The 25,839-nt window shown below is 43.8% G+C and overlaps 2 protein-coding genes across 6 annotated transcripts in view; both read left to right on the top strand.

Moving 5' to 3' along the window:
* The first annotated feature begins 324 nt into the window (after positions 1-324).
* PCTP (phosphatidylcholine transfer protein) lies at positions 325-24,733 on the top strand. Of its 5 annotated transcripts, XM_081581652.1 has the most exons (7): positions 325-485; positions 6,462-6,523; positions 15,413-15,527; positions 18,246-18,325; positions 21,273-21,444; positions 22,309-22,376; positions 23,468-24,733. In XM_081581652.1, exons 2-7 carry the CDS (start codon positions 6,470-6,472, stop codon positions 23,528-23,530), a joined length of 552 nt encoding a protein of 183 aa, XP_081437778.1. In that variant the 5' UTR covers positions 325-485; positions 6,462-6,469; the 3' UTR covers positions 23,531-24,733. The 5 variants fall into 5 exon arrangements, with proteins under 5 accessions (XP_081437778.1, XP_081437777.1, XP_081437776.1 ...); XM_081581651.1 differs by lacking the exon at positions 6,462-6,523; XM_081581650.1 differs by lacking the exon at positions 6,462-6,523 and having other exon boundaries at positions 15,410-15,527.
* LOC145542579 (phosphatidylcholine transfer protein-like) overlaps positions 325-25,839 on the top strand; it is a 130,739-nt gene continuing 105,224 nt past the window's right edge. Inside the window, exon 1 of the mRNA XM_081581648.1 lies at positions 325-485. The gene's annotated coding sequence lies outside the window, so the exon portion shown is untranslated. The remainder of the gene's footprint in view (positions 486-25,839) is intronic.

The raw sequence follows: 25,839 nt of genomic DNA, 5'->3' as shown, positions 1-25,839 counted from the left end.
TTTCTGAGCTGGCAGTAGTGTCTTCTTTTTCTCTTCCTGTTGAAAGCCTCCCCATTTCCTAAGCCCTCCACCTTTCCTCAGATCAAGTCCGACCTTTCTCTAGTTCTATTTCCTTTCCGTTCTCGCGCTGCCCTGGGTCAGCCCAAACCTCCAGGCCGGCCCCTCGAGGCCCCGCCCCCATGGGCTCCACCCCCGAGACCCCTCGAGGCCCCGCCCCCCAGCTGCGTCCCAGTCCCTCTCCGGTCCCTGCCAATCGCGCTGGGCCACTCTCTCGTCCCGCCTCCGAACACGAGCCCTGCCTGTCTCCGCTCCCCTCCGGGCCCCGGGGCCGCCGCTGCGGAAGGATGGAGCGTGGGGCCGGCGCCTTCTCCGAGGAGCAGTTCCTGGAGGCCTGCGCCGAGCTGCAGCGGCCCGCACTCTCCGGGGCCGCCTGGGAGCTGCTGGTGGAGACCCTGGGCATCAGCGTCTACCGGCTGCTGGACCAGGTAGCTGTCCGCCCCTGGAGGACCGCCGGGCGCCCGTCTGCGGGGAGCGGGGAGGGGGCGCCCCCGGGGGACCGGAGTTGGGGGGTGCTCCTGGGGGCGGGGGTGGGGGGACCGGACAGGGCAAGTGGTTTTTTACAAGTTAATGACAGAGTGAAAACGTGGGTCTGCGAATTCTTACTTAGCCCCACGCACTTGCCTGTAAGGGACATGAGCCTCGCTCCCGGGTGGGTGCCAGTGGTATCTGTGTGGAGGGGAGTATGTTAACATTGAATCCAGGAAGAAAAGCGACTGGCTCTTGAGAGAATGGATGTGCAGGGTGGTATGTGTGGCTTGAGGAGTGTTGCTGAGAAGGGACCTACCGTCGTCTCTAGTAATTTCACTAACTTGCTCCTTTTGAGTGCTGCCCCATTCCTTGTAAATTGCACCGAATAACTTTAAGTTCAGTTTCAGTTCAGTCGCTCAGTCGTGTCCGAGTCTTTGCGACCCCATGAATAACTTTAGCCTGAAGAAAAAGTTTAAAAAAAGTCTGGGGAAAAGTTAAAGGGTAGGAGGAATGGAGTTGCGAGTGTGCCCACAGGCCTTTGGAGCCAGGTAACCTGCCAGGTGGAATGATGGCCTGTCATCGGTTGCTCTGTGTGCTAGCTGCTGCATGGTAAGTAGGTTAAAAGCCACCTTTAGGCAAGGTAAGTGAAGTGCAGGTTTCCTGACAGAGACCGGAGTATTAAACTGTTAGATTAGGGAGGAGCTCTGAATGTCTGTGTGTCCCAGGGTCACTGGGTACAAAAGGATGAGCAGGAAGCTCATTGTAGAGCAGGCAGAATTAACTTCTGAGTGTCTTTTAAGCATTTACCTTGCTGCAAAAATGGACATGTTTTCAGAAAAAAAATCCTTTTATCTTCTGGATAAAATTATTTCATTTTCTTCACTGGCCACATCCAGGCATTTGCCGGATGTTGGCAATTCACTGCTCAGATGTATCTGATGTCTGGGCCCTTTCCCTTCCCTTTTTCCCCTTGACATTTGTCACTCTGAGTGCCACCTCTTACCTAGAATTGCAGTGAGCTTCTGACTCGCTTCTTGGCCTTCCACCCTTTCCCTTCCATCCTGCACACCTGAAATCAAGCACCTGAAAGAGGTTGTGAGCTTATCATTCCCCCTCCAATGGCCCTGTTGATTGCATAAAAAATAATAATACCTACAGTAATAGCTAACTCGTTGCATGCTGTCTTATGCTCCAGGGACGGTTAAGTGCTCTGCAGGCACTGACTTAGTCCGCACATAGGTGCTGTGTTGTCACTATATAGTGCCAGGCACTATACCGGCTATCACCTTTTCACCAATTTGGAAATGGATATATGGAAAGGTTAAGTTGATGGCTCAAGACTCACACTGGGGCTGGAACTCAGCTTTCTACCTCCAGACCTGTGCTATGATACACTCCTCCGCTGACTCTGAGAGTGGGCAAGTGCTGCCAGATGGGCTGTGCTCAGGGGACTAGGCTGGTCCAGGGCCCCTGACTCCTCCACATGGGTCCTGTCCTCTGTCAGCCCTGACCACTCCCCTTGCGTCCCTTGAAGGGCTTGTGCTCTTTTGCTTTTGTGCCTTTTATCCCACAACAGCCTGGCTTTGTATTGTTTCCATTGTGTATTGATATGCAGCAGGGCCCACCTCCCTCCTGGGGGGAGGATGGGTATTTAGAACTGTTCCTATCCCTATCAACCATAATATAAGTCTTATGTCCCCCTGTTCTGGGCCTGAGGGCAGTCATAGTACATTGAAGTAAGCTGCAAGTCTTTCCAGAGAGCTCCCATAAGTTGGCGGCCATACACTTCCCATAGGTGTGCCCTGAGCCTCAGCAGCTAGGCTCGGGGCAGCTGCCCATGGCCTCCTTGATCTGCATGTGTCTTCAGTGTCTAGAGACCTTGTTGTGTCAGGTGCAAGCCCTTTCCTAGAACCTTAGGTGCACATCCAGTATTATTTGCTGCCTGACCCATTTTGCTAGAGCCTCATTTTCTTTGCAGGTTGACTCCCATCCTTTACGTTCCTCCTGGAAGAGAATTCCCTTGAATCCCTCGGTTAGTAAATCTTGTCTTCTGAATGCCACTCCACGCCCCAGTGAATTCAGCTTGTCCCGCCCTGCCTAGACCTGCACTTACCTCCCCTAAAACCCTGTGCCCTCTTCTGTCTTGTGATCCAGTGTGGTTTCACCCACCATGCATGTTGTTGATATTATGTGACTCTGTTTCCTCCTCCACCCACTTCCCTGCCCAGAGCCATTGTGCATATGGCGTGGGGTCCCCAGGTCCCTGACTGAAGGTTGAACCAGAAAATCCTGGCCCCTCTGTTAATTTTCACTGTGGTTTACATACCAGACTATTGCCCAGGTCATTCCAGGTCAGGATTTTCATTGCAATTGTTATCATCTGGCTTTTTAAATTCCTGCGACTGGTGTACATAGAGTGGACTTGTTTGGGGCCCTTTAATGTTAGGGGACTAGTAGGGGGTCTTATTGATCCACCTGACTTTTGATGGTGTTGCATTAAGACCTTTACTTCAGTCCCATCAATAGACACGTTATTCATCTTATTTCTTAATAACCATCTATAGATTTCCACCATGCTGGAATGAGTCCTTTGATCTTCCTGTCTCTCCCTATTTCTTGTTAATGTGAAACCCATAAGCAGAAGCTGAGACAGGTAATCCAACAAGGCTTCTTGAAATGCTTGATTTTGTTGCAGTAAGTTTACGTTTGGTATCCATATAAAAATAACCCTTTTCATAAAAGTTCTTGCTAAATCTTTGCTGAGTAAGGGACATGTTCAATGGATGAATGTCCTCATTATGATAAAGGCAGTCCATCATGGCTTGCGTACAAATCAAATTAGCTGTTTCATCATCAGGGGTGTACCATTTGGAATTTATAGAATCAGACAGTCCCCCTTCTCAGACTTTTCAGTGACTTTTATCCAGTTGAACCAGGCTGACTGTTCCACAGGGAATAACCTGCTGTGAGTCTGAATCAGGGAGGTGTGATCATGATCTAAAAATGATGCTGTAACAAAGTTACTATCACATGATTTGAAAAGACTGATATAAGCATAGAGGAACTTGAAAGAGTTTGCAGTGTAACAGATAAATTGTATTTTAAAATAAAAAAGATTGTGGCTTCTTTTTAGTAGACACAAATAATTCTGAATCTTGTTCTTGAAAAAATGGCTACTTTTGATATACACCTTTTGATACTTTTCCATTTTCACTTTTCCTATTAAATCATAGAAGTTTAGACTTAGGAAGTCTCTTTGAAACCATTCTGTCCAATTACCATCACCCTTTTCTCTTTTTTCCTGCTTTCTTTGCCTACTCTGTTTCCTTGTTCTCACCTTTTTCTCTCCCAAAGTTGTAGTGCTAACTTATCTTACATGGCCCCTTAATATACAAAATGCTATTACACATAAGCTTTCATTTATCCCTCTCAACAAATATAGAAGATAGGTAGAGACAGGTTTATTTTCCTATTTTATGGATGGCAGTAAGACCCAGAGCAAGCCACACAAGACCTCATAGCTAGTAACTAGACATGAACCAGTGTACTTGGATAAACTCAGTACCAAATATATAGCTTGCTTCAATTCAGAACTACACTCTTTTTTTGCAAGCTAAGCAAAGCTAAACCAGTCAATCCTAAAGGAAATCAGTCCTGAATATTCATTGGAAGGACTGATGTTGAAGCTGAAACTCCAGTACTTTGGCCACCTGATGTGAAGAACTGACTCATTGGAAAAGACCCTGATGCTGGGAAAGATTGAAAGCAGGAGAACGGGATGACAGAGGATGAGATGGATGGATGGCATCACTGACTCGATGGACATGAGTTTGAGCCAGCTCCGGGAATCGGTGATGGACAGGGAGGCCTGGTGTGCTGCGGTCCATGGGTTCACAAAAAGTAGGACACAACTGAGTGACTGAACTGAACTGAAAGAGAAGCTAGTGCAACGCTGCTATGTGTAATGCTATTCTATGTGGTACTGTGGGAAAGAGCATGGATTTTGGAGGCAGATCGTCTTGGGTTACAATCTCTGCTCTGTTCCACTATCATTCATTTATTCAGGAGATATTCACTGCATGCCTCCTACGTGGTACTGCCTTGACAGACGCTGGGCATAAGCAGGGAGCAGGAAGTTGGAGCTGCTGGTTCAGTGAATGAGCTTCTTAAACAATGAACAGTATTCACTGATGATAATAAACATAATATATAATGAAATGGCAGCTGAAAAATGCTACAAAGAAAGAAAAGTGGGATGAAGGGATACAGAGATGTTATGGCGGAGGTGGGGATATCCAGGGGTGATGTGATGTGCTTTAGATATAGGGAATCTGGAAAAACCCTGTTCCAGAGGTAACAATTGAGTGGAGATATAAATGAAATAAGAGATTGTGTCCTGCAAATATCAGAGGAGAAATGGACCAGAGAGTGTTCTTCAAAGCTCAAGCATGTTAGAACTGCCTGGGGAGCTCTAAGGACATCTCTCAGCCCTACTAGAGCCCCATATTGAATGGAGTTGGAGTGGAGCTTGGATGGTCCTTTTGAAAAGTTCCCCTTTCACATAGAGGTTGATTATTCTGTCCTGTCTACTTTTGTGTGTTTGAAATGCTTCATAATAAAATATGTTTTTGTTGTTTCTTTTTGTTTTTTAATGTGAAAGCTTCCCAAGAGATTTTAATGAGTGTGCTGTGTTATAAACCATTGCAGTAGAGGAAACGCTGAGTGCTAAGTTCCAGAGCCAGGCTGACCTTCCCTCGTTTTCCAGGAAGAGCCAGAAGGACGCAGGACCAGGGTGAACCTGGTGTTGGAGAGTGACCAGGAGTCAGGCCCCACTTACTACTTAGGGGATATTGGCCAGCTGCTATTTCATTTTAAAATCTCAGCTTCCTCATTTGCAAAACAAGTATAATTCTTGCTTTTTAGGATCATTGGCTTCTTACAAACATTGAATGAAATGATACATGGCAGAGTGATTCTTGACCTTGAGCATACACTAGACTTATCTGCAAAGCCTGTTAAAATTCACAGTTAATATCCTACTCCGTTTCAGATTCAGTGGATCTGGGTGGGACTTGAGAGTTGGCTTTATATTTCTTTACTTCTTCTCCTTCTTCTTTTTAAAATTTTATTTTTAACGAATGGCCAGGTGATACTAAAGCTCCATGGATTATACCCTGAGAACCATTGATGTATGGGGAGCTTCTCACATGGTGCTCAGGGTGCACCATCCCACAAGGTGACACTGGGAGGCAGGAGAGGGAAGAGTGAAAAGGAAGAATATCTTGAAGTAATGTCCACTTTAAGACTGACTCTTCCTGGTTTTTAAATTAGTGGTCACTTGGGAGTGGATGTGGTCCCCCGAACAGCATGGAGAAGGTTCCCCTGGAGAGAAGGGTCGTAGGTCGCTTACAAAAGCTTTCCCAGAGATCTGCAGTCAGGTCTCCCTGGAGCTTTAGGCTGGATACTATGCCAGCAGACACTGTGACCTGTCCATAGATGGTGTGAAACTGACATGCAGAGGCTCATGTCATGGATTTAGACCAAGACAGTGTTGGTCTGGAAAGATCTGACTGAGGGCTTGACTTCTTATGATTTGAAACCAAGTGTCTGGCACTGTGAGAAGCAGCTGCCTTTGTCCTTCCAAAGGTCTTCTCATCAGTGAGTTTGGTCAAGAGCAGACAGTACTTTCCCAGGGACTGTTCTTTCCTATGCTGTTGCCCTGCTGAACTACTGAGAGCCTGGCATTACTGGGAAAACTAGGTTTAGCCATGCTGCGTTGAGAGATAGCTTGGCCTTTTGGAAGGAAGTGGAGATTAAACTGCCATGGAAACAGATATACCTCAGTGGGTGAGAAGCTCCCATTCTGATTTCCCAGATGGGATCATAATCTGACTTGCATGACAGGACTCTTCTCCCTTTTCCCATCCTTCTAGGTACCAACATGAGTGATAGAGCAGTTGATGCATTCCGGACACTTACAGAGCCATATTTACTAGTGAGTAGGACCACCATGGCTTAAAGCTGAGCACTATGTGTAGCCTCCTTCTACTTTCTGCCACTGATGGAGGTCAACTCTCTCTTTCTGTCTCTGTCTCTCTCCTGCTCCATCGCCCCTCAGTGTAACTGGATGTATAATGTCGGAGCCTCAGCTCTCACTTCTCTCAGGATGAGCTTGTGGTGTGAGGCAGTGTGAAGATGCTGACCGATCGCAAGGTGCTCGTCCAAGATTTGAAGGCATGCCTTAGTGGGGAGGGGGGAGCAGGATCCCGCACACCTGTCTGCAGGTGCAAGTCAGACTTTGTATTCCACAGCTGGTTTTGGGCTGTTTGAATATACCCTAGTAAGAAAAAACCTCCAAAATACTGCTTCATGACCCATTCAAGCAGTTTTTCAGAACTTATCGCATGCCTGCATTTTGGTGATGGCTGATGAATAAGACAAAATGTTCATACCTTCCAGAAGCCTTAAGACAATAAAACAGGCACTTTTTATGCAATGTACATCTGAGTTCCTGACCTATACCATATGTTTTTCTCCTTGAAAAGCTTCTTTTAACATTTCTTCCAGAGCCAAGTCTGCTGCTGATGAATTCCCTGTTTTTGTTTGTCTGAAAAAGTTTTTATTTCTTCTTCACTTTTGAAGGACAGTTTCATTGGATATGGAATTCTAGGTCAGTGATTTATTTTATTGAAAATAGTATATATTTTACCCTACCTTTTTTTTTTTTTTGCAGAGTGGTTTCTGATGAGATGTCTGCTATAATTATCATCTGTATTCCTCTATAAGTAAAGTGATCGCCCATTCCTTCCTGCCAGCTTCTTTTAAGATTTTCTTTTTCTCTTTGGTTTTCTGAGTTTGAATATGTTTTGTTTAAGATTGTTGTTGTTTATCCTGTATGGTGTTCTCGAGATCGGCAGATTTACTTTGAAGAGTGGTCTGAGCTTAAATGGTAAACCCACAGTGATTCAAAATAAAATATACTTGTGGTTTATGATACAAAGATTCCTCTCTTGCATGTGGAATTGCAGTATGACTCTAGTAATCCAGAGCTTTTCTGGACTGTATGTTTTTAGAAGTGGTGGTGGCAATGGTCTAAAGCAGAGATTGCGAATTTTTTTTCTGTAAAGAGCCAAATAGAAAATACTTTAGGCTTTATAGACTAAGAGGCTATATATTGACTTACATAACCACTTAGAAATCTAAAAACTATTCTTAGCTTGTGGACTGTGAAAAATAGGCAGCATGACAGATTCAGTAACTCCTGGTCTAAAATACAGTTGTGATGCTTGATTGCTCTGATGTTTTGGGATTTATGAACCTAGGGCCCTAGCTGAGCCTCCGCTTCCTCATCTGTAAGCTGGAGATAATTCCTTTTCTGCCAGATTTGTGCAGGGATCCAATGAGAGGATACATTTTGAAGCTCCTAGTAAATTAAATGGTGTTTGCTGTGAGTAGGGTGATCTATGTTCTACTCTACCCATCAAGACCTGTATTATGCTTGTCCTGGTGAAACATTTTACAAAGCTCTTTCACTCAGAACTGTCCGCTAGGATGGTAAATTACGTGGTCACCTTGGCCATAGCTATGTATACTCTGACGGCTTGTTATTTCTCTAATAATATGTTGGGAGAGATCAGTGACACTTTGAGGCAGGATCATAGGCTGTGAACTCTGCTGTCACATCGTTGGCTTCAAGTCCAGGTTATTTTGCAACTAATGAACTTCGGGTCAAGCTCATTAGTTGTGTGACCTTGGGTGAGTTTCATAATCTTTTAGTGTTAACAGCTGTATTTATTGAGGTATCATTTAAGTACCTCAAAATTTACTCATTTTAAGTGTATAGTTCCCTAATTTTTAGTAAGTGTATGGAGTCGTGCATCCTTCCCCAAGTCTAATTTTTGAATATTCATGTTATTCCCAAAGAAACCTGTTTCCCATTTGCAGTCAAGTCCTGTTCCCATTCCCAGTCTTAGACAACCAGCAAGCTACTTGGTGTCTCTGCAAATTTGCGTTTTTCTGGGTAGTCTGAGGCAGGAACACTGGGTTAGGGACTGGAAGGAAAGTTTCTCATCCAGGTTTTGCCAGCAGGAGTCATCAGATGACTTTTGATGTGTCACTGTCATTTTTTACATAAGGATCTAAGACTCCTTCCAGCTCTGAGAGCCTGTGCCATGTTTACTGAAATTCTTAGCTTGTCGTTTGGAACAGTGGCTTGGAGCAAGTGTGTAGAGAGAGTAGAACCATGTTAGGAGCCATCATGGGGAGAAAAAGGGGACAGTGTCCTTCTCTTTCTGGCTGTCCCAAGAGCTAACTGTAGAACTCAAGCAAGTATGTCACCTCTGTGAACTTCATGTCATAGGAACATGACACCAATGTCCCTATTGATACCACAGGGCTCTGTTGAGATCACACAAGATAGTGAACATAAAACTGGAAACTGCACTGTGTTTAGAGAAATAGATGTTAGTATTATTGAAAGAGTTTATAGCAGGTCAGAGTGATTGGACAGCTTCCAATGCAGAATGCATGGCAGTTGTAGTGACGCTGACAGATCACCAGGGCAAATCCATTCCAAGCTGAAAAGCCAAGTGTAAACCATGCCTGACTGTTTTCTCAGTCAGGCATAATGTGCCCATGGTGGTGTTTTTTTTTTTTTTTCTGTGTTACATAGTAGAAGGATGTGGAAATTTCTGTAATAGAGTGTGTGAAGTTTCAGATTTCTATGCAGAATTAAATATGCTTCAGTTTAATGTCCATTAATTGTGTCCATTATCTCTTACTTCTCTTCCTTAACTATTCGTTTTAGTAATGCTTATGTATTTTTGTACTATTTTAATGAATTTACATAGTCTTACATGCTTGGAAATGTTCAGAAGTCAGATCAGTACTATTTTGCCAGTCTACTTTAATGTCAAATAAAAAAACAAACCTGGACTTAGAGTTGGAGGTTATTGTATCAGGAAGAATTCTTTGACCATAAGAGCCATAAGTTTCTCAGGAGTGAGACAGAAAAGTCTTTTTTTTAACCGAGAGAGAGGAGTCAGCAAGACTGAAACCACATGTGGGAAGTGAGGTGAAGGTGGTCTGCTGGAGAATAGAACAGAATATCCTACCCTGAGGCCAGTTTATTCTCAGCAGGGCTGGATGCTGCTTAGACTGAGGCTGGGCCAACATTTAGAATCTGGAGGAAGGAGATGCTTAACTAGTTTGGTTAACAAGCATTTTGTGCCTATTGATCCTTGGAATAAGCAGCTTAGCTGATCATTTGTGGGACCATCAAAGGGAATTTAGAGGTGCTGTGTCTGACCTTGTGATAGGTAAACAAAGGGTGTGTGTGTGTGTGTAAAAGTGATTCTTCTGTGATAAGCTGTTTTTTGAAATACAAAGCATGGGAGAGTTTCTTAATCTCTGTTGTTTTTCAGGATCACAGAACTCAGATAAAATTCTCAATAAGAACCACTTGTAATAAGTAGGATTGCTTTTAGCTGCAAGTAACAGAAAACTGGATTAACAAAGTTTAAACAAGTGAAAAGTGAAAGTGAAAGTCACTCAGTCGTGTCCAACTCTTTGGACCCCATGGACTATACAGTCCATGGAATTCTCCAGGCCAGAATACTGGAGTGAGTAGCCGTTCCCTTCTCCAGGGGATGTTCCCAACCCGGGGATCAAACCTAGGTCTCCCACATTGCAGGCGGATTCTTTACCAGCTGAGTCACCAGGGAAGTCCCCAAAGAGGGGGTTATATTTCTCACCTAGCAAGTAGTCTAGAGGTCAGCAGTTGCTGGCATTGGATCAGTTGATCAACAATGTCAGTAAAACTCTGAATATTTTCACTCTGCTTTCTCATCTTTGTTGTCTCTTAATCACAAAATACCTACTTCAGCTGTAGACATCATACCCATATTCAAAAGAAGAAGGAATTGTCTTATGGCTGCCTCTACCTGTAGAAGAGATTAGGAAAATTATTAGCTGTGCAATTTTCTTAGTAAGAAAGAGAGTATATGCTATAATGAATCTCCTGTTTCTTCTGGGAATTATATTCTACACATGATGTTAACTGATTCTCTACCATTGAATAATTCTTTTACCACCTGTAGTGTAGGAAATTACAGTATCCTGTAATCAGTGGAACATTAGAAAAGTATGTTGTTTTTCAGTCGTTCAGTCATGTCCAACTCTTTGTGACCCCAAGGACTGTAGCACACCAGGCTTTCCTGTCCTTCACTGTCTTCCAGAGTCTGCTCAAACTCATGTCCGTTGAGTCGACGATGCCATCCAACCATCTCATCCTCTGTCGCCCCCTTCTCCTCTTGCTCTCAATCTTCCCAACATCAGGGTCTTAAAAAAGAGTGGATATAAGTATACCTAGTTCACTTTGCTATACAGCAGAAACTAACCCAACAGTGTATATCATCTACACTGCAATTAAAAGTAATTTAAAAAAGAAGAGCATGCACTGCATTTTACTTTAGATAAAGAAATTGAGCCATTCTTAGAAGTGTTTTTCTAGAGGACCTTCAGGAAAAGCCAAGCACCTCTTGAGTAAACTTGCTTAGAGTCATTTATTGAAATGTTAGAACATTTCAAAACGTATCTGCAAAATATGTTGCATCAGAATTATATCTCTAATTTGAAAGAGAAGTACACATCAGTACATTGCCCAAATAAAACTAAGATTTATGCTTCCTCCTACTAAATTATTTGTGCAAACAATGGTACCCAGTCCTGGTGAGATGCTTCTTTGCCACTGGTGAGAGTATAAATAGGTAAAATTCTTTCTTAAAGATTTATAAAAAGTATAACGAGCATTAAAATGTTAATGTCATTTACCCTAAAATTTATCTCTGAAGAAACAATTTGCTTTCCTAATGAAGAAGTTAGAATTATGAACCAGGTTTGTCCATTTGGAACAATTTTTCCAACAGTGTTCATAGTTGTGAAAATATATGGAAATGGAAATCACTTACAGAATAATAAAATTAGCTGTGATAACTCAGTTTCAAAATGTAGTTAAAAATAGGAATACAGTCTGTTTATACTATCTTACTCCTATTTTATAACACATAGAAATATTTATTTACTCAAAAAATATGCAAAATAGTATCAGTTGGTATTTGAGGATTATGAAGTTACATGTTTTAATTTTCTTTATTATTTTTGGCATCTTCTAATTTTTCTCAATGAATATGACTTACTTTTATAATTAAGAAAATTTCATTTTTAAGAGACATAATGAAAATGTGAGTGTGTTTCTTTTGAAACAAACCTCTTCTTTTGAAAGAAATGAGGGGTAAAAAAATTGCTTTGACCCAGAATTTGAGTGGGGCTACTTGGTGCTTGAAAAGAACATCTTATTGATGAACTAGGAAAGGTGTCACGAAGCATTTTGCTTCTCTGCTGTTCTGGCATTTCTCAGTCCTGCCATGAAGGGAGTGTTTAAAGGAAGTTGTCATAGTAGTTCATTCTTGGGTATTCACTAAGTCACATAACTCTATTTTTCTCTTCCTGGAGGGCTTTCTGTTTTCTTTTCTGTGACATTACTGGACTGAAGTCACTAAGAGCAGAAACTACATTCAGAAGGAAAGGGGACTAATTCCAGGAAACACTTTGTCTTAATTCATCCAGATAACCAAAGCTAACTCATGTGAAGTTGAGGAGATCATTTTTTTTCTGTACATAATTATCCCTTTTGCTCACTGTATAGAAAATCAGTTCAGTTCAGTCAGTCAGTCATGTCCAACTCTTTGAGACCCCATGGACTGTAGCATGCCAGGCCTCCTGTCCATTACCAACCCTGGAGTTTGCTCAAACTCATGTCCATCAAGTCAATGATGCCATCCAACCAGCTCATCCTCCGTCATCCCCTAGTCCTCGTGCCTTCAATCTTTCCCAGCATCAGGGTCTTTTCTAAGGAGTCAGTTCTTCACGGCAGGTGGCCAAAGTATTGGAACTTCAGCATCAGTCCTTCCAATGTACATTCAGGACTAATTTCCTTTAGGATGGACTGGTTGGATCTTGCAGTCCAAGGGACTCTCAAGAGCTTTCTCCAACACCACAGTTCAAAAGCATCAATTCTTCGGCACTCAGCTTTCTTTACAGTCCAACTCTCACATCCATACATGACTCCTGGAAAAACCATAGCCTTGACTAGATGGACCTTTGTTGGCAAAGTAATGTCTGCTTTTTAATATGCTGTCTAGGTTGGTCATAACTTTCCTTCCAAGGAGTAAGCGTCTTTTAATTTCATGGCTTCACTCACCATCTGCAGTGATTTAGGAGCCCCCCAAAATAAAGTCAGCCACTGTTTCCACTGTTTCCCCATCTATTTGCCATGAGGTGATGGGACCAGATATCATGATCTTAGTTTTTTGAATGTTTGAGTTTTAAACCACCTTTTTCACTCTCCTCTTTCACTTTCATCTAGAGGCTGTTCAGTTCCTCTTTGCTTTCTGCCATAAGGGGGGTGTCATCTGCATATCTGAGGTTGTTGATATTTCTCTATATAAAGAAAATGTGAAAGTGAAAGTCACTCGATCGTGTCCAACTCTGTGTCCCTCTAGACTATACAGTCCATGGAATTCTCCAGGCCAGAATACTGGAGTGGGTAGCCTTTTCCTTCTCCAGGGGATCTTCCCAACCCAGGGATTGAACCCAGGTCTCCTGCATTGCAGGCAGATTCTTTACCAACTGAGCCACAAGGGAAGGCCATTTCAAGAAAATGGGGACCCAATATTATTAGTATTGGGCCCAATATTAGTATTAGACACAAGATTAATAGTATAGAAAATGGGGACCCAATATTCCTGAACAGAAGCGCATTGTCTCTCTCTCTCTCAGGGCTGATTTAAGTGTGTGTGGGTGTAGACGTGTGTTGTGTATAAACCCTCACTATCTTCCCATGTGTGAGTTTGAGGGGAGAGGGCAGGGAGGAGAAGATATTTATCCCTAGTCCTGCCCTTCCTGTGGGGCATCCATGGCACAGCACATAGGGGGTAAGGTATACTACTTTGTCATTTGCTGGTTGGAAACCCTTGGTATAAAGCCCATACTTTTAGAGCTGAAACCTTATGAATTAAGTTTCAATTTTACCTTCCATTACCTGCCGGGTACTTTCATGTACATCTGAGATTCCCAAAGTGGGATGTACTTATGCCACCTGAGTCAGGAGACCCTTGAAGCCTCAGGATCTTTAGAAAGATTTTCCATGTTTACACCTTGACTTCACATAATTCTCTGGAACAGTGTTTAAAAAGATAAGTTCATTCATGTTTGATTAGTCAGTAGGATTGCTTTCACACCTGAAAGTATATCTGAAAGTTTCATTTTTGTTTGTTTGTTTGCCTTTGCACCGAAATTAATCTGAGCCATTGATTTTAGCTTAATAATAGATCCTTTTGACAAGGTGGGTGCCAGGAATTGTGAGCTGCTGTTGTACAGAGTGAAATGTATAGTGTCACCAACTCCAGCCCAGAACCCTCACAGAAGAGGATACAGCTTAACATGAAGGGAAATCTCTTGTAATTAAGAATATAGAAATGACCTTTGTCTGAATAAAAGGGACTAGTATGATTTAAAGCTAATGTTTGTCTCCCCATTCATTTCTTTTATACATAAGCCATTTATAGGAAAAAAGGAGCAGTTAGTGAAAAATTCTGTCTTGGAATTGGTAAAACAATGTGTTGGCTTTCATTATGCCCATGGTTATTTAAAATAGTAGTCTGAATCCTGGATGCTAGCTGCCTATATGATACACCCACGTGGGTATTTAATAAGCATCTCAAACTCCACTTGCCCAAGGTAGAACTCTTGGTTACCCCACAGCCCACAAAGAACCTCCTCTCCCATCTACCTGGTTGCTCAAGAAAGACTCCAAGCTGCTACTGCTAAGTTGCTTCAGTCATGTCCGACTCTGTGCAACCCCATAGACAGCAGCCCACCAGGCTCCGCCATCCCTGGATTCTCCAGGCAAGAATACTGGAGTGGGTTGCCATTTCCTTCTCCAATAAGACTCCAAGAGTTATCCTCAATTCTTCACTTTCTCTGTCCCCACAGCCCATCTGTCAGCGGTTCCTACTGCTGTTACTTCCAAAACGTGTCACTAAATCTCTGGCCTCTCCCCATCACTGTTGTTACCTCCCTGTCCGTCACCATCATTCCTTTTCTAGACCGTTGCTTTGGTCTTCTGACCCATCTCCGTGCTCTCTCATGATCTGTTTTCTACCAAGCAGCAAGAATCGTCTTTTAAAAGTTACCCACCCCCATTTAAAGTCATGTCCCTGTTTAACGTCCTGAGTTGGTTTTCCATAGTAGTTAAGCTAAAATCTTGACCCCTTTACCCTGAGTCGCAAAGCCCTTTGGGCCCAGGCCCCACTACCTCTCTGGCCTCAGCTGCTACAGCTCTCCCTCATCACAGTGCTCTGGAAGCCCTGGCTTTCTGTTCTCTGAGTAAGCCAGCCCATCAACCTAAGGGCCCCCTCCCAAACCAGGAATGGGATTTCCTCATCTTCCCATGCGGAACTCCTTCTGGTATTTGGACCAAACTCTTTGGATAAGTTCCTCATGGAGATATTTCCTGACCATCTGATAATATAGGCGGTACCACTAGCTCTGCTCCCCCTGCAACTCAGGCACCATTAGTCACATAACCCTCTTTTATCCTGCTTAAATTACCTGGATAACATATGGCTGTCACCAGCACCAATGCCTAAGGCCGGATATATAGGACCGATGGGGACAGGCCCCCATCTGCTTTTTCACCATTGTGTCACCAGGACCAAGGGAAAGTACTCAATGGTAGTGTTACATGAACAGGTGCTTTTCATATGCTGTATAGTCTTAACATGGCAATCAACAGGTTGTTCTGCCTGTTCTGTTTTTGTAGCAGACTGGATTGTATGCATATAAGGTCTTTGGTGTTCTGGAGGACTGCTTACCAGATCTGCTTGCAGATGTCTATATGGACTTAGCCTATAGGAAACAGTGGGACCAATATGTTAAAGGTGAGTGATGCAGTTTTTAAAACCCAATTAGAAAGTAGAATATCATGTTATTTATTCTAGCCATTAGTAAGCAAAAGGTATAACTTTACTATGTTTTTCATTTTAAATTTTAGCAAATGCATCTTAAAGTGCTAAGTTAAATATGACTTTGCTGCTCAGGATTTGTTCCTTGCATACTAGTGAAGTCACTCTCCAGTTTGCTCTGAGGGCTGCTTTGTTCTCATTTGAAGTTTTGTTGTCATCCCATAAACCTAGGTGATCATGGAAGGCTTCTTGGAAATGGTGGTACTGAAGCTTTGTTTTAGAGGTTGAATCAAAGTTTTATAAGCAACAAGATTGCATATATATGTGTGTGTGAGGAGGTGAGGGGCTGAGCGGTTTAAGGGCATTCAAGGCCTAGGCATGAGGCGTGAAACAACATAAAATGTTAGAGAACTGTGAGCAGTTGGGTTCTGTGGAGTAGTTGGGGAGCAGAATCTGGAACTCGGCTGGGAGGTGGGCCCAGAGCCCCAAGGACCTAAGCTAACCACCAGGGGTGGGTTCTTTGATTTCCCCTGGAAGTAATGGAGAGTTATGAGCAGTGATAGAGGATCTTCCTGCCACTTACAGCTGGGAGTAGTTTCTACCATCCCAGTCAGTCACAGTGAAATAAATACAGCTAGCCTGGGGGCCAGAAACCATGACAGACCCTTGCTGTGGTCAGGAATCTTGGTTGCAAGAAACAAAAGCTAGCAAACGCCAGTGTGAGAAAAGGAAAACGCTTTTTTCGGTTTGGTTTATTACACTGAAAACGGCCTGTGTATCTCGTTCCAGGTCAGCTGCATTCAATACTGTATTTCTCCAGCTTGACTCTGTTTCCTTCTATGTTGACCACATTATCAGGCAGATTCTTGTGTCATGACAAAGATGCCACCAGAAGATGCAGGCTTACATTCTAACAAAGTTCATAACCCCAGAGGAATAGGACTTTTCCTACTCATTGCATTCAGAGTCACAGGACAGGCTCTAATTGCCTCAGCATCGATCATGTGCTTATTTACTGAGGGCATTTATCATGATTTTGGGTCACTTAGTGTTATCAAATAGGCTTCCTATGGAGGGGGAATTGTGATGCCCACATATTCAAGGGTGAAGTCAGGTGTTTCCTGTTCATTTCCCTAGCAGCCATGGTTCAGTCATGCACTGTGGACATTGGCAGTTTCTGATGTGTGGTACTTGGCATCAGACGTCCACACTGTGGAATAAGGTCCAGAGGCAGCAGTAGTTTGACTTCTCTGGAATAATCCTGAGGTTCTTAACCTAACTTTAGTCCTCCTACATCTTCTGTGAGCTACCTGACAGCCTTTATGAAAGCACTTTTGGCCTAAACTTACAAGAGTGGCAAGTCAAGTCTTGTCCACACACGCCTTCCCTAAAGTAATCACCACGGCCACGTCTAGCTTAATTTCCCAGCCCTGTAATTACCACTGAGTCAATTCTGCTTAAACTACCTAGTGAAGGAGAGAAAGGTGATGCTCTAAAGGAGAATGAGACGCTGGTACAAGAACAAGGGAGCCAAAGCCAAGCAGGCAAAGCAGCAGATACCCACTCATTCCCTTCCTTTCAAGGGCATCTTCAGCCTCTTGGACCAATGGACTGGCAAGCTCTTTACCCATGGTCTGCTTCAAATAGATTCTGTTATTTCAAAAGCTAAATTAATGAACACATTGCCAAAGTCAGTATCTCCTAAAGGGACTCTTTTGGTTCCTCCAGTGGACTTGGCGCGGCTCCTTCTCTAAATGGTTAATTAGAAGCTTCCCACACAGCTTAGGGGCAGAGTCTATACACTTCATAGCATTCTTTTACTAGCTCCCTCCAATTGCTGATGCTGTTTGCATGCAATAGTATGGTGGATTGGTCCCTGTAACTGTGACAGAGAGCAACATGGGAACTAGGCTAGAAACTTAGAGTGAGCACAGTTAGGCCACTTCCTAGCTTTTTAGGAAGGACACTGAACTCTCTGGAACCTTCACTTCTCAACTGAACACACCAGACTGCTTAGTCCCAGGACACCTGTAATCAGTCAAGAAGTCTAAAGAGGGGAGTAAGGGCACAACAGTGTAACTGTTGGTAATCTAGTGACATCTAGTGGTTCAGTTCAATTCAGTCACTCAGTTGTGTCTGACTCTTTACAACCCCATGGACTGCAGCACGCCAGGCCTCCCTGTCCATCACTAACTCCCGGAACCTACCCAAACTCATGTCCATCGCATTGGTGATGCCATCCAACCACCTCATCCTCTGTCATCCTCTTTTCCTCCTGCTTTCAATCTTCCCCAGCATCAGGGTCTTTTCAAATGAGTCAGTTCTTCGAATCGGGTGGCCAAAGTATTAGAGTTTCAGCTTCAGCATCTAGTGGTTACCCTGATTTTTAAACCTGAAATTTTATTTTTAATGCCTAATTTGGTTTCACTGAATTTGAAGACTGTTTGTGCTATATGATGAACAACTTTTGTTGAGTTCTTTTATTTTTACTGCATCTTTATATCTATTAGACTCTGCCTCTTGGCAACAAGCTTTCAGTGGTAATGAATCTATTAGACTTTTTCTAGAATTCTGTGCCTTATAAGTTAGTGTTTTATCATCCCTAAAGGATCGGCAGCATATCAAAGCTTTTTCTTAATTGAAACCAAAGAGACTTCCAGATTCATAACTTCTTTGTTTTGTTTCTTTTTTTAGAACTCTATGAAAAAGAATGCAATGGAGAAACAGTGGTCTACTGGCAAGTGAAGTACCCTTTTCCCATGTCTAACAGAGATGTATCCTTTCCAAAGGTGCACCATTACTCAGCTTTCTAAAGTGTTTCTGTGCCCTGTGACCATCACCCAGTGGTGATGTGTCCAGCAGATGTGGACAACGTTGTCTTTGACTCTTGCAAAAGCATCTGCTAAAGCTCTTCCTTCTTGTGTGGCTTTCAGAGACCTCAGAGTGTGACTTCTGGGCCTGAAAATGGAGCATCTTTAACCAGGGTCACAGGAAGGCAGCTCATACTTTCTTGAAACTTTTCTGGGAAGCCCTTGTGCCACAGAATTGGGGATCTGAGAACAACTTTTCATAAAGAGTATTCAATACATTCCCTCAATCTATAGAGGAGAAAGCAGGGACCCAGAGAAGTCAGGTGACAGAGGCTGACTTATGTAGCAGTCGACTGGGGGCTGGAACCCAGGCCCCACATTTCCAGCTCTCTCCACCTCCCCTCCTTCCTGATTATTGGCTCTGGACACTGTGTGTTATGTTTTTGCCCTTCAATCTCCTTGATTATGATATGAAGCAGCTGAATAGATGTGGGGAGTTTTAGCTGACACTCCAGGGTTCTGTGAAGCCCCCTTAGGGCCAGGCTAGGAGGGTTTGATGGACATTTGCTGGGTAGACAGATTGGGTGGAATAGGGGTGGGGGTAAGTGTGATTTTGACCTCACTCTTTTCTTCAATCATAGCAGCTGATTGTCTTACACACTGAATTTCCATAAAGGATCCTTTAAATAAAGGATCTTGGAGATTAAAAAAAAAAGAAAGAAAATGCTTAGAAACCACTGAACTGGATGACTGCTGGAATCTTTTCCAGCTGTAACATTCTGTAAGTCTGTATACTCCTGAATAATTGTGCTCTAGAAAGACAGGGGGCGTGGGAGTGTGTGTGGGTATTGTTCCTGTGTGATTGGTGTACCTTGGCTTGGCTAGATTACAGACTCCATAAGGGATTATTTCTTGGCACAAACCACAGACTGCTAGGTAGTTTGTATACAGGTGGTATGTATTTCAGCCATTTATGGTTACTTAATCTCTTAGATTTTACGTGGTTTTTTCTCATCCTGCCAAAACTGTGCAGGCTAGGAGCCATCATCCCCATCAGACAGGGAAGAAAACTGAGGCAGAGGGAAGTTCAGAACTCTGCTCAGGTTCTCGCCAGGGTCTCACCGTTACAGGCAGCAGACGCAGGTGTGGGCCCAGGTCCAGCTGTGTCCAGAGAAGGTGATCTGGACCAGTGCAAAGCCACCTCTCTGACCTCACAGGGACCCTGCTGGGGGCTGTTCTCAGGAGCAGACACTTGGGGCTCCTTGCAGTTCTGTTGCATTGTCTTTCCAATGCCACACAATCCCATAATGAGTATTCAGTCTTTGTATCTACAGGGCTGTTCAGGTTTTGAGAACAGAGAACAGTGTAGAGGAGAAGAACAGTAGTTTTGGAGGGAAGGGTCCCAGGTTGAGTGTGTGCTCACTCCTGGTTTGCTGTGTGACCTTGGAAAAGGCCCTTCACCTCTCTGGGCTTCAGTGAACGGGTGGTTCTCCTGTCAAAGCCTGTTTGCCACACTGGACCTTCCAACTGTTGAAAGAACCCTGTGAAATTGCAGTTAATCTCTCAAGTTGTTTCCTTAGTGAGTGTCAGGTGATGTCTGTCATATGAACTAAGCAAGTTGTGGAACAATATTTGCTGAGGAAAAAATAGAAGGCTTGGGAGGGAGGAAATCCAGAGCTAAGGCAACATCATTCCTTCCTGAAAACATGTAAGAACTTTACTGTCAGTAAGCAGCATGTGGAGATGATAGACATCCTGCAGCCCTCCTGGGGAGGGCCAGACCACCATGGCTGCCGCAGAGACTCTGAGCGGCCTGGGGCTGTGGCCATGGCTGCTGCAGTAAGTGAAGCTGTATTATACTTTTACTGATTTTTTGGATTATTTTTAAGCTTTAATTCCTTCTACTATGAAGCCTACATTTCTACCATTGGAAAGTCCAATGAACATATTAAAGAGCTGAGCCCTCTGCAGCTATGAAAGTCTCACCAGGTTTTGGAGCCTGATCTGGGTTCAAACACAGATTCCATCACATTAGCTGGGCAATGGGATCTTCTGCAACTTCCTTTACTTCTCTGTGTCTCAATTTTGTCATTTATAAGATGGGAATATTTATACTGAATTCACAGGGACTTTCTCAGTTTCAAAGCTGATGCTAAATATAAAGCACATGATAGATGTACGTGATAAGAGCTCAATAAGTGGTGACTCCTGTTATTTCTTAAAATCGAATTATCTTCCCTATAATAGTGCCATAGACATAGTGGCTGGTCTGTGAGTGTTTACTGAGATGAAATGGCTTTGTGATTCTTGGTGAACCAGACCTAGTGAGGCCATCTGCCTACTAATTATTTGGTTATTCATGTGTCTTCCTATGATTGCCAGGTGTAAGCATCCTTGCCTGACCATCCTCTGTGCACAGAGGTCAATGATTAGGGCCTTTGGGGGAGGACAGAGAGCAATGACCCCATTGTCTAGTAAGTGAGATTCTGCTTCAGTCTCTCTCCCATGCTCCCACCAAGCTTGTCTACAGGGCAGTGTACCCTTTTTTCCTGTAGAGGGAAACTAATAGCAGAAAAGTTGAGTAGCGCATCCAGAATCACACAGCTGATAAGTGACCAGTCGTCTGAGATCTCATTGCCTTCTTGGAGAAAGGAGGAGTGGGTTCCCCACATAATTAAAGCAGCAGGGAACCAATCTCCAGTGGGTAATGGATCCTCTCAAATGACACCACCAGGTGGGAGGAGCCAGACTTCTGTAAGGTGGGTAGGCAGACGCGGCAAGATCTGAGATAACAGAGCAAGGGAGCAAACAGCAAGTGGAAGAGTGGAATCATGTCGCTTTGTTTGTGCTGTGGGCTTTCCTTCCACTTAGCTGAGATGCAGGCCTTGTTGTGCCTTGACTGGTGGTGTAGTATGTTTACGTGCGGCAGCGGCGAGAGCTGGACTTTGAAGGGAAGAAGGTCCACGTGATCCTGTCCCAGAGCATCTCTGAGCCACAGTTTCCAGAGAAGTCGGGTGTGATCCGGGTGAAGCAGTACAAGCAGAGGCTGGCGATCCAGAGCGATGGCAAGAGGGGGAGCAAAGGTAAAAAGGGGGCAGGGGTTGGGGTACCTGCCAGGGCCACCCCTGTGAAGACTGCACTGACTGCAGGCATGTAGAGCGCAAGATGCATATTCCCGGAGGTCAGAGACTGGACACGGGTCCAAAAGAAGCAAGAGAGGATCAATTCACCAGAAGCTTGGGTAGACTAGCACGTGGATCAGTTCATTCTTTACTGACTATTGCATTGTCTAGATGAAATTAGGACACCCAAGGGAATCAGAAGGTTCGAAACTCACTTCGGGAAAGTCCTGTACATGCACAAGCTGGACAGGGGTGGGCAGGAGGGCTGGTGGGACCACCTCTGGGGAGGCAGCTCCTCCTCACCAAAAACTCAGGGACTCAGAACCTGTCTGCTTTGAGTTCCAGCCTCAGAAGAGACACTAGGGGCAGGAGTTCCATGCAGCCACCTGCTGGCCTGGAATGGGTGTGGACTTGAGGCTGAGGCGAAACCTAAACTTAGTTGTGATGTGTTTTAAGATGTGCCACTTTGGGCATGTCATCCACTCTTCTGAATCTTCACTTCATCACTTAGAAACGGGGGTTTAATCTTAGCAACTTCTTAGGATTAATATGATTAATGAGAGCAATAATTAAATGAGAAACTATGTCTAAGTGTATCACTTGCCCGGTGATTAATAAATAGCTGCAGAAGGTGCCTTGGCTGTTTTTTAAAATATTTCCATGTAAGTCTCCTGTAAGGCAAGGCAGAGGGGACAGTCTCCTGGAATCCTGTGTAACCAGCCTCCTTACTTTCTGGGCTAGATATGAAAGTGGAAGTTTTGCAAGGTTTGTGCTGTATCTTTCTAACAGGTTCCCTCCTGAATTGTTCTTTCTCTCTCTCTCTAGTTTTCATGTATTACTTCGATAATCCAGGTGGCCAGATTCCGTCCTGGGCCATTAACTGGGCTGCTAAGGTGAGACCCCAGGAAGCAAGAGGGGAGGTGTGTTTGACAGCTGTTGACTTAGCGGTGGGGCTGTCAGCCTGAGGAGCTGTGCTGTCTCAGGCCTCATGATGCTCTTTTATGAAGCAGCTTGGTTGATGGACTATGTTAGGCCTGTGGTGGCCAATGCCCTGGACAGAGGCTGGGGCAAAAGACAAACTTTAGAAGGAACGCCAGCCCCCCATACTTTGCAGCAAGACCCCTCCAGGATCACTCTCTGGAACTTCCCAACAATAGCATGTTCCTTGTAGGAACAAGGGTGCCTGTGGACCCTGTATCTGCTTATGGAGGAGTTAGGCTGACCTAGCTCAGGAGACAACCAACCATATTCAAGCCTGGAGAAGTCTCCAGGTTCTTTATGGCTATTTTGTTTTTCTCTAAGGAGAGGGAACCCCAGTGGTGCCCAGGTCATTCGAGACTGACCATTCAGCCTGCTTTGTAAGGTCCTACTTACTGGTGAGAGGGCTCACCAGTTCCCTGAGAGAGTGAAAAGGAACGTAGGCTTTGAATCAAACACAAGATGGTTTGAATCGTGGCCCTGCTTCTGACTGTGTAATCTGGGGAAACCATAGGTTTCTTCCCCCTTAAAAATGGAGACAGATAGCCCCACCCTGTAGAGAAGAAGTAAATAGACAATGTGTGGGGGAATTTCTTAAACAGTGGTCAACACCAACTAAAGGATAGCATACCCAACCTCTTGCCCCCCGATCCTTACCATTGTCTAATTTTATAAAGCAAGTCTTTCCTCTCATTTCTTTCCCCTGCAACGCCACTTCCTGTTTTATCTTTCCTTTCAAAAAATGATATCTCATAAATATCTTAGCTTTTTATTAGCAAAAGCCAAAATATGTAACAAGGTCTTACAACAGTGGCCCCTGCCTTACCCATGTCCTGCGTCTTCCCTTTTGTCATCATCTGTGGCAACATTCTGTGGAAATCTACTCAGGGTCCCTATTGTCATATTTATATTCCCAAAGCCATCTTCTTTCACCTTAGCCACATCCTGAAGAATCAGGAGTCATCACTGTGAGGATACAGAAATGATGGTTTCCTTTGCTTTGCAGAATGGAGTTCCTAACTTCTTGAAAGACATGGTGAAAGCCTGTCAGAGCTACAGGAGAACCTAGGGGAGGAAACTGGGAGCTCTGTGTCCATGGAATGCTGTTCATGGAATGACGTTTCTGGAAGTGCAACAGCCACCGATACTCAGCCTGCCTTTCCCTTTTCCATGCTCAGAGGCCTGCATGCTCTCTAGCACTTTGTCCTCAAGCGTGTTTGCCTGACATCTGGCTTCCTTTCCCAATCTCCCCACCCTGGGACCCACTGCCTTTCTCCACTGTGGAATGTGGGTCGGATTATAGAAACCCTTGTTTGTTTATTCCTAAAAAGTGAAATCCTCAGTAGGGAGCAGTCCTTCCATTGTGCCGTTCTAGGGGGATGGTGGGTGGAGGACTGACAACACTGCCTAAGAGGGACTGATCCCAGTTAGCTGGCTCCTTCCCACGTGGGAGTTGTTGCAACCCAGGAGGCTGATTTCCTGCTGAAGTTGCATTGCCTACAGAGCTGACTGTCAGTGCTCCAAGACTGGAAGACTCGTGTCTGTTTGCCTTATGCTTTGCTGACTTGGACTGCCTAATTTGAGATAATCATCCACTAAGTCCCTCCCCATTCCTAGTTGGGGAGGATCATAAGCTGTTTTGATTTCAAACCATTTTGAAAAACATTGCAGGCCTAACTGTGTAGTATGATAACAATTTTTTCTCATCATCCATGTTTGGGTTTTTCTTTTTCCCATATGCCCCTGGGGAAGGCTGTCCATACCTCACTAGCTTTGCAATTTACTGGACACTGAGGCATCAAGGCAACTGTAGCAGTTAACAGAAGCCCAACTTGCTTTGCACCTAGCACTGAGCTAGTGTCTTTATATGGAATAAATGAATTTCCCTTCTGAAATCTTTGGAGACACTGAAAGGATAAGAGTTCACAGCCAGGGAAAATTTATTAGTGGTGTGGTTGACTCTACACCTTTTTCTCAGGAATTCTATCTGAGTTATCTGCCTCTACCACCAACAAAAGACTTCCCTTTTCCTACTTTTCTCTTGAAATTTGGAAGGAATGATATTCTGTGGACAAAGGCACAGCCTTATAATCTCAGGGAAGAATTTTAATCACTTCTGTATGATGGTAACAAACATTAATTATGGGGCATAAAAATTCAAGATGTAAAGCTGGATGTGGGAGATTTATTAAAATGGGATACCTCAGACTGTGTCTTTTCTCTCTGGAATGGGAGGTGCATTGAATACCAAATAAATACAGAATGACTTATAGTTGTCCTGTCTACAGTCTCTTTTCTGCCTTGTTCCCTGTGAATGAGACTGTTAGGTCTCTTTGGTTTGCAAGTGAAATCCAACATAACTCATAGCCTTGAACATAAATAGGAATTTTAGGCTCACTTATATGCAAGGCCAGGTATAGAATGGCCTCAGGTAGGGGTTGGTACAGGTGTTCAAACTGACATTAGGAATCAACTCTGTCCTTCTTTAAGGTTTCTTTAATGTTGGGCCGTGTTTGGTGGCAGGATTGCTGCTAACAGAAAATGAAAGAGCTGCATCTTCCCGAGTTCACGCCGAGTCAATGAAAGACAGCCTTTCCTTCCAGTGGACTGTGAACCATCCCATGATTCCCTTTAAACCATGTGTCAATCCCTGCCCTGGACACTGGTCATGGGGTAGAGTTACACACAAAAGGGAATACTTCATAAATGTATCATTGAAATATCACTATCAGTAATGTAGCTGGAATTTAATTTTAGGTAAAGTAAATCTGAATGTCTTATGTAACAGAGGTCAAGGTGATTTTTTTTTTTTTTTAATATATAAAGTCACTGAAACACAAGCACTAGGGTTATAGTCTTTGAGCAAAGACTCAGCAGGAAATGGTGTCACGCAAACTGTATCTTTAACAGTGTTTAATAATCTGCTAAAAACAGTTTGAATACTGAGCATACTTAATTTGTTGGTAAGGCGATTTTAAAAAAGTCACCTAGCTTGCTGTAATTAGTAAAGGCCCTGTGGCGTTCATGCTTGCTAAGTTGGAGATGACAGTGCTAGGTGGCCCTGAAAAATGAGGCTGTGTGGGGAACAGAGCCCCTGAGCCAGCAGGAAATGCCAGCAACCCCGAACAGACATGGTGCTATGGAGGTGCACAGGTAGAAACCCTTCTTTCACTTAGATTACTGACCCCTAACGGAGTCTATCCTAGGCACTCAAATGGTATCTAGTGAGTGACTTTCAAGATTTGGAGAAGACTGACCAAATGACACACACTCAGAAGGGAAAATCTATTCAGATAAAGACATTTGATTTGATTACATTAAACTGTACTTAAATATTTAATAATTTAATTCAAGCCAAGTTATTTCCCCAAGTCATCA

Source organism: Giraffa tippelskirchi, chromosome 3, assembly GCF_054371585.1.
Source record: "Giraffa tippelskirchi isolate mGirTip1 chromosome 3, T2T-mGirTip1v1.2.pri, whole genome shotgun sequence".
In the NCBI taxonomy this organism is placed as follows: domain Eukaryota; kingdom Metazoa; phylum Chordata; class Mammalia; order Artiodactyla; family Giraffidae; genus Giraffa; species Giraffa tippelskirchi.
Note: the sequence above shows the minus strand (reverse complement) of the source record. Positions and strands in the feature narration are given on the sequence as shown.

Coding starts and splice junctions, on each gene's coding strand:
- PCTP (XM_081581650.1), top strand. CDS start 345: ATGGAGCGTGGGGCCGGCGCCTTCTCCGAGGAGCAGTTCCTGGAGGCC. Junction 486..15,409: donor TCTACCGGCTGCTGGACCAG/GTAGCTGTCCGC, acceptor CTGTTTTTGTAG/CAGACTGGATTGTATGCATA. Junction 18,326..21,272: donor TTCCCATGTCTAACAGAGAT/GTATCCTTTCCA, acceptor CTGGTGGTGTAG/TATGTTTACGTGCGGCAGCG.